General features: G+C 42.0%; 1 protein-coding gene across 2 annotated transcripts in view; it reads left to right on the top strand.

Moving 5' to 3' along the window:
• The window catches only part of kiaa1109 (KIAA1109 ortholog), a 67,512-nt gene that overhangs the window by 32,699 nt on the left and 22,443 nt on the right, over nucleotides 1–12,370 (top strand). For both annotated transcript variants that reach the window (XM_062439768.1, XM_062439767.1), the window contains exons 46-59: nucleotides 1,851–2,035; nucleotides 2,742–2,917; nucleotides 3,096–3,708; nucleotides 4,638–4,836; nucleotides 6,106–6,369; nucleotides 6,481–6,574; nucleotides 8,486–8,692; nucleotides 9,132–9,367; nucleotides 9,698–9,942; nucleotides 10,082–10,187; nucleotides 10,743–10,840; nucleotides 11,054–11,242; nucleotides 11,681–11,849; nucleotides 12,046–12,257. In XM_062439768.1, the coding sequence (XP_062295752.1) occupies nucleotides 1,851–2,035; nucleotides 2,742–2,917; nucleotides 3,096–3,708; nucleotides 4,638–4,836; nucleotides 6,106–6,369; nucleotides 6,481–6,574; nucleotides 8,486–8,692; nucleotides 9,132–9,367; nucleotides 9,698–9,942; nucleotides 10,082–10,187; nucleotides 10,743–10,840; nucleotides 11,054–11,242; nucleotides 11,681–11,849; nucleotides 12,046–12,257 (2,993 nt within the window). The remainder of the gene's footprint in view (nucleotides 1–1,850; nucleotides 2,036–2,741; nucleotides 2,918–3,095; nucleotides 3,709–4,637; nucleotides 4,837–6,105; nucleotides 6,370–6,480; nucleotides 6,575–8,485; nucleotides 8,693–9,131; nucleotides 9,368–9,697; nucleotides 9,943–10,081; nucleotides 10,188–10,742; nucleotides 10,841–11,053; nucleotides 11,243–11,680; nucleotides 11,850–12,045; nucleotides 12,258–12,370) is intronic.

Here is a 12,370-nt window from a genome sequence, read left to right as displayed (position 1 = left end):
ATACTTCATTTTTGGTATTTGTGATTGTATATAATTTTGGTATTTATGGTTGTTATTTCCATAAATACCAAAATTATCTCTATGGTATATACACTGAACAAAAATATAAACGCAACACTTTTGTTTTTGCTCCCATTTTTCATGAGCTGAACTATAACTAAAGATCTAAAACATTGTCTATATACACAAAAGACCTATTTCTCTCAAATATTGTTCACAAATCTGTCTAAATCTGTGTTAGTGAGGACTTCTCCTCTGCCAAGATAATCCATCCCACCTCACAGGTGTTGCATATCAAGATGCTGATTAGACAGCATGAATATTGCACAGGTGTGCCTTAGGCTGGCCACAATAAAAGGCCACTCTGAAATGTGCAGTTTTGCTTTATTGAAGGGGTCTGGGGGGGTCAGCAACCACCATTTGCCTCACGCAGTGCAACACATCTCCTTCGCATATAGTTGATCAGGTTGTTGATTGTGGCCTGTGGAATGTCGGTCCACTCCTCTTCAATGGCTGTGCGAAGTTGCTGGATATTGGCAGGAACTGGCCACAATCAACAACGAGATGTGTTGCACTGCGTGAGGCAAATAATTTCAATCATATATTTCATCATTGAAGTTTTCTTAAAAATAGTGTTAACATCTCGTCTTGTCTCGTTCTCGTATATCAGTGAATATCGTGTATCGTCACAACCTGAATGAAATTGATTCATTTCAGAATAACAATAGATTATGTATGGCATGTTGTAAGTTAAAGCTGCTGTGTATAGAATGTATAGCAGATTATTCTGATGGGATGTTTTTATTTGTTAAAAAATTAAACAAACTCCCAAGTCAGAACATTTCAGATCCTACACATATTGATTTTAAAGGATGCGACGTAGATCAAATTGTATTTACAAGTAAACAAATAAACAAACAAACCACCTTTTCTTTCCTGATACTAATAAGGGACCAAACCTTGAATGATTGGCCAATATTGAGTACTTATCCAGTATCAGGGTTTATTTCCTTTATACAATTGAGATTCTCTATACAGTCGCTCAGCTAATTTAGTGGTCATCTAACACAGCAGCATGCTGATTCATCAGTACAAATGGTGTTTGGTGTCATTAGACTCAAGTTGTAACTTATTAGACTCCCTTGTATCTGACTTTTAATGGTGCGATTTTGCTTCAAGACTTGTCATTTCCTCGCTCACACCAAACACACTGTGAGAAGAAGAGCATGTTAGTGGAGTTAAGGAGCTGAAATTCTGTTCATCCCTCACAGTTCTGCTCTACACTCCCACTCACCTCCTGAGTTACAAACAGCTGCACCCTGTATTTGTTCCATCCTCTCATAATAGCAGCTCATCATTTGGAATCACCCGCACGGATCGCTGAAAAGAAGAAGATACATCTTACCTTCACTATTTATCAGAATAAGCTTGATCGTGCGGATGCAAATACATGTGTACGGTTGGTTTTTTGCCCAGGACGATCAGCTTCGTCATCATCTGCTCACCCAGGTGTCAGTCAGTGACAGCGCAGCAAATTAATTCCTCACGAACACATTAACTGAAGGGGATCAGGCTGTTAGGAGTTCCAAAATCTGCATAAAATGGCCATTAAGTTCCTCTTAACGCCTCCTGTAATGTGATCGTTACTCCAATTATACCTTCTGTTTAACTCACTTTAACATCTTTGTTATGAGAAGCTAGAGAGGTAAAGTGTTTCCCTGCACAGCACATCATGTACTACTGCTTACATGTAGAGTGTACGCACATTTTCAGGTAACCCCCGCTCTGCTCACATGATCTGGTGAGTTTATGTGATTTAAAACCTCTCTCCCCCCCCCCCCCCCTCTCAGGAGGGACGTGTAACCTGCCCACCATCCCCTCAGCGTCAGACTTCAACACGGTGCTGTCCAGCGACCAGAACACTCTGGATGGGACGCACTCCCAGCATTCCCAGCACAGCACCAGCCAGGACGACATGGCCGACATCGAGGAGGGAAACCAGTGTCCGGCTGCTGTTCAGCTAGCCGACGCTCAGGTGCTTTGTCATTTGATTCCCAATTGTTGAAAAACCTATTCACTCCTCTTCACCAGCTGGTAGGGTCGGCAAGTGATCCACAACTGCAGGATCTTGAATCGTAGCATCTGCAGATTAAATCCATACATGATATGTTTTGATCCACTGAAGCTACACACGTTACGAGATGAATAAATCCCCATTTTTGTTCGCTTCACCACCATCTTGACTGTAAGGGAGCCATGAGGGACAATTTAGTGAGATTCAACTCTACTTTATTTGAGAGGGAAGACGGAGGCAGGGAGGGGTTTAATTTTGTGTGATGTTTTACAACAAAATGTTTAGACTCCTGTTTATAGTTACTTTAATTAAGTTTATACAGTCAAGTGAACCCAGGAGCACGTTTGGTTACAATACCATTACACTGACTGTTCTAGTCATCTTAAGGAAAATCAGCAGTAACCCTAACCCTACATTTGGTGGGGATCTACTATTGTGTTTAAATTTTCACCAGGCAGCTCATTAACACATCTTGATAAATATGAATCTGTGGTTTTCGAATTGTTGATGATATGAAAACTGGCAAAATATTAAGGCTTAATATACATCTGTTGGCTAGTAGTTAAATTCATCCATTGAAGGAGAAAGTGTCTTATTCAAATGTTCACTTGATTATCAGTCATCATCTTTTGCTGCTTAAACCCTGTTTTCATTCTGCCCCCCTCAGGTTGTTTTCAAGCCTTTGCTGAGCTACACAGGCATCCAGGCCCAAGACGCCACTCCTCTTAGTTATAAGATGTACTTCGGAGAGCACTTGTCTTTTTCTGGCAACCTTGAGTGTCTCAGAGCAGACATAGTCGACTCAGACACCTCGAAAGAGCGCAAAAATAAAAGATCCAGGAGGTAAAATAAGTCTGAATCATTACATGTAAAAATGGCAACACTAAAAGATGATCTGAGATGGAACTGGAATTCATTTCTACTCATTTTCTTTCTTGTTGTCATTTGTCTGTGGTATTTTGTGGAGAATGTCTGCTGTACTCATGCATAACCCTTCATCTGCTCTCACTCTGTCTTTTAGACAAGGCATGGTGAACCTCCCTCCTCTCGAGTTCAAGCCGGCGCTGTTGATTGAGACATTCAGCCTGAACGCGGTGGTGATGGAGAAGTCAACCAGCGCTCCGCAGGGCCCCACCGCCGCCCCGCTCTCCTTCCACGACCTCAACCGCCGCCAATACAACACGTTCCACTGCGATTTCACCACAGCCTGCCAGGCCATCAGCCAGCGTGTGGACATGGCCCTGGTGCGCCTCATCCACCAGTTCAGCACCATGATCGACGAAATCAAGGCAACGCAGACGGACATCAAGCTGAGCCGCTACACCGCCGGCTCGGCCTCCCCGACGCCCACCTTCAAGGCCCGGCCGTACCGCCACTTCAGGTCGTCCGACTTTAGCCGCAGCTCCCGAGGCAGCCTCAACGGCGCGGGACGCAGTGGGACGCAAACCCTGAAGAGCAAGAGAGGGGTGGGCGGAGGGGGAGGAGGAGGAGGAGGAGGAGGTGGAGGAGGAGGAGGAGCCGGGGGTACTGGGGGTTTACCTCCCAACGGACCTCCATCAGGCATGGACACGCTGGGGAGAAGGGAGCCAAGGGGACGCAGCTCGCTTGGGCGTTCAGAGCGGCGCACCTCAAAGGTAACACGATTAATAACAGACATGTTGTGAGCAAGGACACAAAGAAAAGATCAAAAACAGATATAAATGAATGACATAAATTAATGAAAAATGATTTTATTTTAGTGGAATTTCATCGCTAAGCAACAGTTCAGTTTCATATTAAATGTATAGAGTCCACAACATAAACAAACACTTCTGTGGAAGCAGCCAGCACTGCCTCAGGACCTCAGTTTATGATCTGGTGTTAATATGACTCAGATATTTCTCAGTGGTACACCTGTCCAGACCTTAAATAATATCAGTATTATCACAAAATCCACTCTGAACTGAAACTGTTTATACACACAAACCCTAGAGGGAGCCAGTAGATAATAAAAGCCTCACATAGCAGCTACCATTCACTGAACCACAATGTGATATGTTTGTAAAATGAAGTCTATTATTCAGTCCACAGTTCTCATACATAACTTAAAGAGGAGTAACCCGTCTGGCTGGTGAAGTTATCACCAGGAGAGTTATTTTATATAAGCGGTGGGAACATCAGCTTCAAACTTTGAGAAGCCAAGCACTTTTTGATGCATGGAGATTATTATTAAAGTAAAAGATGATCTCATCAGAGACTCATGACAGAGTTGAAGTACTTTTCACAGGCACTGTATTATCTAAATCAGCTCTTTTAGGAATTTCTGTCTGCTGAAATAACCAGTTACTCCTTGTTATAATGAAGTTTGTTTTGCAAGTAGCTGCTGTCATCTTCAAGGTCTCATTAGCTGTAACAGTCGTGACCTTTTACAAGCTCACAACTGAACTGTCAGAGTAAACAGAAGGTCAGTAAAAGAAGAAATAGATGTACTAGCCAGGCTTTTTTATTTACCCTTTGAACCTGTGATGCATATCGTGGCATTTCTATCCGTTTCGTAACGTGGAACATTCCGTAATGTCTTCAGGTGTCAAGAAAGGGCTCCCGTGACGTGGCGGACCACATGGCCATCCAGATGGACGACTCCGATTCCATCACGGTGTCAGAGCAGAGCGAGCCGTCAGCAGAATGTTGGCAGAACATGTACAAGCTGCTCAACTTCTACTCCCTCATCTCCGATCCCACCGGCATCCTGGAGAAAAGCTCCCCAGAGAACTGCCTCTCAGGTGGGAATCCACATCCGACAGTCAGCCAGAGATCCTCATTCCTGCGCTTCAGTTTCCACTTTTACATCCCATACCTTCTCTCCACACATTATCTGCACAAGTTCTCTCTGTACTTTTTGCTTTTTCCCATTCTTTTGTTTCCTGACACATCGTTTGCACCCCTTTTCCTCTTTTCTTTCATCCTATCATCTTTGTCCTCACCTTAAGTGCGTATCTTTGCGTTTTTTACTGATATGTCAGTTTTGTTCTTCATGTTCTTAATGTATTGCTGTATCAGCGATACAAATTAATCTATCAATCAAACTTTATTTATATCACACATTTCATACAGGTTAATGTAGTTCAAAGTGCTTCACATTTGATTGACAAACTGATAATAAGACAGAACAAGTGTAGACCAAGGACAACCTGAAGAAAAGGAATACAAAAACAATGAAAAATGTATAAGAAAAAATTGAGAACAATGCAATGAGAGAAAATAAGATAAAATGTGAAAAGAAATGATTTCGGATTTATAATAAATAAATAAATAATAAAGTAAAATAAGAGAAAAGAAAAAAAAGAGAGAATAAGAAAAAAGTTTATTAAAAGAGTAAAAAACTAGGTTAAAATAAATTAAAAAGACAAAACAAAAGTAAACTGAAATAAAAGAGATAAAGTTTATTAAAAGCTACACTGTACAACATTTTTGTTTTGTAAGCAGTTAGCACTTAACAGAGAAGCCCCCCTTTTTGTCCCAGCCTGCAAACTGACATCAGGAGTACAGCTTCCTGCTGTATTTAAATTCATTTAGTGACCTGTTCCCTATTTAATACATCATAATATTGTACTCTGCGGTGTCATATTTAATCATTCCCATTGGCTGTATTATTTAATTATTTATGGTCATTATCTTCCTGATATTACCTTTTAGCTGACGTTAAAAGCTCACAGCTTCCCCCTGAGGAGTTCATTAAGTATAAGAGAGGAGCTTGTAATGGTGGGACGGTGTTTCGCTAGAGCGCACCTTGATGCAGGGATAGAATTCACTCCTCAGGCATTAAAACTTTGCTGAGTACTTTTTTGTGAGTTTGTGCAGTGTTCGTCACAAGCTGAAGTTAGGAGAGTAAGCGAGAGGTAATCCACACTGGATCACAGTTTACTTCTACATAAATAATGTCTATTCTTTAAAGAAATGTGTCCAATAATTAGGTTTTAAGTTCTAATATGTATCACTTGACAACAGCTAATTCTACTTGTATATTCTCCCCCCCATTATCTTTCCTGCAGAAAGTGGACGTCGGCCCTCAGAGCCGCTCTGTAAAGTGATCTTCGAGAACGAGCAGCAGGAGCCCACCACGCCCAACAAGCCCCCGGGCGCAGGCGGGAGGCGGCGTAGCCTGGTGAGCTCGGAGCCCCAGCACGTCACCCTCATCGTGTTCGGCATCGGCATGGTGAACCGTACCCATCTGGAGGCCGACATCGGCGGTCTGACCATGGAGGCGGAACTGAAGAAGATCCACGGAAGCTTCACCCTGAAGGAGAAGATGAAAGGTGAGGGGACGGGGTTAAAACATGCGCGTTTTTACTAGCGTGCTGTTTAGTTAACTTTAAATCTTGATGCTATTCTGTTTAATATTTCTTTTTACGGTCATGTGTCTGCAGATATTCTACATCAGAAAATGACGGAGACCTGTGCATCGGCTCATATAGGAGGAGTAAACATTGTTCTGCTGGAGGGCATAACACCTGACATCCAGTATGTACAAAGTCTTCATTAGTTCTGCTAATACACAGTATAAAGAAAGGTTTTTATGTCTCAAGTTGAAAGGAATTGCTTGAAAAGAAAGACGCTTTATATTTTCTACTTCATCTAACAGTTTTAACAGATTATATTGATTCTAACCATGTCTAAATGAGGGTTTGCAGATTGTTGTTTGCATGCAGTATTTTTTTGTATCTCTTTTAATTGGTTTGAAGTTGGTAAATCTTTTTTTACCTTTTTAAATCATGACTAATAACGATTTTTGGTGCTCTTATTCAATATTCCTCTATTTATTTTGTATTACCACAGATTTACTATGCTCTATCTGCAAGCAAACACACCGCACACTTTAATGTCAAATTTATAAGTATCTTTTGAGTTTAAAGTGAAGTAGTGCAAAAAGTGTTATCCACACGCTTTGGCACTCACAGCACGAGCCAATTACAAACTTCTTTTCCAGCCAGGTAATTTTAACAGCATTTTCTGTTTTTTTGGGTTGTTTTTTTTTATTTTTTACTGCAAGCAATTTCCTCAAAGCATAACCATCCTAATCAGGTTAGAAACCTTACAGTCATGCATTGAAACAGGCTGATGTATCTCCACTTTTTTGGTTCAGTTAAAACTATACTTTTGCCCCCCTCCCCATTTCATTCTATTTAACAGGTGCTCTCTCTGTGAAAATAAAAGCTCTGAAGCTTAACCCTGTTTTTATACAATATGCTCAGAATGCGCCCGCGTGATTAAATTTGTGTTTATCAGACAGAAGCCTTGTATCGTTTAGTTGTTATTGATGTATAAAATTGCCGTCGCCAACATTCAGATGTAAGTAAAAATAATCGCTGTGCCACTCGCATATTTATCTGTTCGCCTGTTTTGATTCGATGTAACGTGGCGTGCAAGATGAAGGACGCTAATTGAATCATAAGCAACAACAATGCGAAATAGTAACGTGTCGGGTCACGACTGAAGGATGGTGTGTGTTATATTAGCAGAACCTCTGCCGCTGTTTTGAGGTATTTTCTTCCAGATTCAGTTTCCTGATTATATTAAACCTTGCTCTTTTATGATGGTTCAGCTTACTTTAGCATTTTAAATACTTTCTTTAAATGGAGCTTGAGCTGTCTCACACTTTGTTTTCCTCTTCTTCTCCTTCTTCTTCTTTATATATTCTTTTCTCTTCCACCTTCTTGCATAGACTGGAGGATTTCCCAACATCTCCAACCAGCACAGCTAAACAAGAGTTTCTGTATGTTATTTCTGCCTGTCAGGACTCACACACATCAGTGAATCAAAACCACGACTGCCCTTATCGCGCATCCTTCATTTGTCTGAGTCACCTGTCTTCCACGTGTATATTTTCAGTGAACGGTCACTCAGGACTCTCCTTGTTTAGTGTGTTTGTGTGTATACATATACATATATATATATGAAGCCACTTTCATTGGTTACAGAGACTTCAGTGGAAAGCAGGACGTTATTTGTGAATCTCTTCAGCTTTACTGATGAATGTTGTAATGTTCAGTCTGAAATGCTAAAATACCAGTGTGGTATTTCAGCATTTTATTTCAGTTTTAGTCGACAAATGTTTAAGATTGTAGCATGTAGAAACTGTTGAGTCAAGATCACATTGTTTCCTACATAAAAGACTGTGCATTTGGTTGCCATAGTGTACAATTCATTACCTTATTCATTCATAGTGGAACATGTACCTCTGTCACCGTCATGATTGCTCATTCTACCCGTGTCCAGAAATCTGAATGCCGTCCTGAATCTGCATGGTGTATTTTTCACTGTTTGACGCCCTTTGTCGTAATTCCACTTGCACATTTAAATGACATCACCTGAAGAGAAACTACATCGCTGTCCCCCCGTCCCGCTCACTTCAGGCTTCCCCTTCTGTTTCAGAACCGTGGTGAAATGCAACATCGCCAAATCTCAGGCCCTGTACAGCGCCCAGCGGGGACTGAAGACCAACAACGCTGCCGTCTTCAAAGTGGGGGCCATCATGATCAACATCCCCCAGCACCCGGCTACTTTGCACAGCATGATGGTCCGCAGCTCCCACCAGCTTTCAAAACAGATCTCCGACCTCATCCGCCAGCCTTCGAACAGGTAAGCCTGCTCCGCTAAACTACTGAAATACAGACTCTACCCTGCTGTACACTTGTAGCTATATTTAATTCTGCAATGGAAAGCTCTCAAAAAGTTTTCATTTCCATAAGTGGCAGATTATCACAGTATATCCACACCGTTGCCAGTTAACTGTGTTCAAAGCCTGTGTATGGCCTGTTTCCATGGTAACAGTTTTGAATTATGTTAATATATTTATAGAGTTGTAAGTGTGCTTAGGATATTAAACAATTTTTCCATTATTTAATGTTCACAGGAAAACGAGCCAGTATCTGCCAAGCTCTGCATATTAACACACTCTACTACTCAAGTGGATGCTAAATCCACTCCTATTGTTAACATCATTCACCACTCACGTAGATAATTAGCCAACAGTCATTGAGTGAGCAAATGTTGTTTTTTTCCCCCCCATCCCCTACAGTCAACCTCCCAACAGAGAGGACACCCCGACCCCACAACCCTCTGACAAGGCGTCCAGCATCAATCAGACCCCCGTAGAGGCCAACGAGTTCCCCCAGCTTCCTGAAGGACTGGAGAAGAAGCCCATCGTCCTCAAGTTCAGCGCCATGATGGATGGCATTACCATCGGGGCTGCCCTGCTGCCCTCACTCAAAGCAGAGTACAAAATGGGTCGTATGAAGAGCCATGGCATGACAGGTGTGTGTGTGTGTGTGTGTGTGTGTGTGTGTGTGTGTGTGTGTGTGTGTGTGTGTGTGTGTGTGTGTGTGTGTGTGTGTGTGTGTGTGTGTGTGTGTGTGTGTGTGTGTGTGTGTGTGTGTTGAAAAGAGATCTGACCTTGATTTCCATGATGGTGTAAAGTAATGAGTGCATGTTTTTGCCAGATTAATTTGTCCTATGCTTGAGCTTCAATTACGCTCTTCCAATATGTTATACATGAATCTTATAATACAAAAATACTTCAGCCTTGTGTTTCTGTTTTAAATATCCATTTTGAAGCATATTTTTCCTTTCTTCTCTTTCTTCTAGGAGCACAAACCAGTTTCACCTTTGAGTTGCCAAACCACAAGCTTTGCTTCCAGTCAAAAGTGTCCCCAGTGGACATGTCCACCATGCCACCATCAGCCAGCCTCACCCTGCCCCCGGTCACTATGTCAGGAGAGTACATCATGGAGGACCACGAGAGCCACTCCGACCAGGGCTGGGGTGCCGATGACTTCCCGGCAAAGCAGGGCAACTACCTCCAAGGCAACTACCTGCGCTGTGTGGCTGAGGTAGGAGGCTCCTGCTAGGATGGTTTACATTAGTGTGGCAGAGCAGTGATTTTAAAAGTTGATTAGCTACCTAACTGAATGAACAGAACAGCTAGGGTTGATTTTTAATCCACACTTATTTGTCTCCTCTGGTGTACAGATTGGTTCTTTTGAGCACAACCTGACCACAGATCTTCTCAACCACCTGGTCTTCCTGCAGAAGGTTTTCATGAAGGAAGTTAATGAGGTCATTCAGAAGGTGTCAGGTACTGTACCAAAATCCAATACACATTTTTACATATATTTATATTACATTTTTATACAGTTATAAAGGCCAACAAACTAGACTTTTTTAAAGTGCTTACAGTATATCATTTTCTTTGTTGCTGTAATGGCTTAGTTTCCTCTCAGATCAATATAGTTAATCTTATCTTAAACAACGGACTGCTCCCCACAGTATTCAATAGCCTACAGCTACTACTTAGGTCACTGTGAAAACAATCATTTTCTGCACAAAACCTTGTCTGAGGCACTGCCACAAATTCACTCATGTTTATTTACGCAACAGTATTGATGATAATTTATTTGACCCACTAAGCTTAATCGATCTAATTACCAAGCAGAGAGAAAAGTGAGAGTTTTAGAATATTGTATGGCAAGTATTCACATCAGGGGTTTGAAAAAGAAGTTGCAACAGGGAAACTTTGGCAGATATTAGGAACTCACACATGTAGGTACACTAGTGTGAAATCACACGCTGTCTATTTCACAAGTGCTGTGGGAACCTGTGAGGTTGACTTGTATACTTCCTGTGCCTGCAGGAGGAGAACAACCTATTCCGCTGTGGAATGAGCACGACACCTCAGCAGATGCAGACAAGCCAAAAATCCTGCTTTATTCTGTCAGCCTCATGTTCAAGGTAACTCACATTCAGCTTCTTTTTGTGTGAAAATGCCAAAAAGCACCTCAGTTGCACCGAGAGAAGCAACCAGGTGAAGATTTAAGACCCAACTTTACATTATTTCAAGTAATAAAACCAGGAATGGTTTGAGATTTGATGTATGATCGATGTGATATAGATTTTAACTGTAGTTTGAATGGAACTGTCTGAAAGCCATTTTTTGGTTCACAGGGAATCCAGATGACAGCCACCACTCCTTCCATGCGAGCTGTGCGCTTTGAGACGGGCCTGATTGAGCTGGAGCTGTCCAACAGGATCCAATGCAAGGCTCAGCCTGGTGGCAGCAGCAGTTACCTTAAACTGTTTGGGAAATGTCAAGTTGATCTCAACCTGGCCCTTGGACAGATTGTCAAGCACCAGGTACAGATGAGCGGCATGATGGTAAAAGTAACTTAAGTAACTTTAACAAAAAAAGCACAAAATACAAGTACTCTCCAGTAGGGGTGCACAACTATTCGAAATGTTATCAAAATTGCAATATGGCCTGCTTCAATTTTCAAATCGCCATATTGTGGTGCTGCCGAGATGTCCTGGTCTCTAAAACACATAAGAAAACATCTTTGTTTGGTACAAATCCCACAGAAATCACACCATCATCACTTTAATATGTTTTGCAATGAGAATAATGACATAAACATTGTCGTTCCCCCTAATATCGTAAATCACATCGCAATTGCAATATTTGTCAAAATAATCAAAAAATGTTCAAACTTGTTAGGTCCTCCTATACAGACTTAATAAAGTCAGGTGCCTGCTTGATTTTAATAAATGGATATCTGACTCCATGTCACTTTACAGGTGTATGAAGAGGCTGGCTCAGACTTCCACCAGGTGGCGTACTTCCGAACGCGGATCGGTCTGCGGAACGCTCTACAGGAGGAGATCAGCGGCTCCTCCGATAAGGAAGCTGTCCTCATCACACTGAACAGGCCAATTGTTTTCGCCCAACCAGTGGCATTTGACAGAGGTTCAGTTCACTTTTTCCTCTAAACCACATCACTGTCCTCTGAGGCTCTTTGGAGTTAACACAAAAACACAATAACAAAAACCTGCCACATGTATTGATGTCTTGAGCCTTCCAGTTAACTTGAAGTGTCTAACACTAACTGACATGACATCCAGGTTTAAAAGCTCTTTTTACCTACCTGTTTTTCCTCCTGCAGCTGTGCTCTTCTGGCTGAATTACAAGGCAGCATATGACAACTGGAACGAGCAGCGCATGGCCCTCAACAAAGACATCCACATGGCCACAAAAGAGGTGGTGGATAAGCTGCCAGGCATCCAGCAGACCTCAGCCCAGGCCTTCAGCACCCTCTTCCTCCAACTGACTGTCAATGACCTGGGCATCTGCCTGCCCATTACCAACACATCCCAGGTAATATGCTATGCTCAGTTTTACTCTCTTCCATCATCAGTTTTGGTAGGACATTTTTACATCTAAACTTCTGGGCGCAGATGTCCAAGTTTATTTATCGTATATATATATAT

The sequence above is a fragment of the Scomber scombrus genome, chromosome 19 (assembly GCF_963691925.1).
Source record: "Scomber scombrus chromosome 19, fScoSco1.1, whole genome shotgun sequence".
NCBI classification, from domain to species: Eukaryota; Metazoa; Chordata; class Actinopteri; order Scombriformes; family Scombridae; genus Scomber; species Scomber scombrus.
This window is presented reverse-complemented; position numbering and strand designations above follow the sequence as displayed.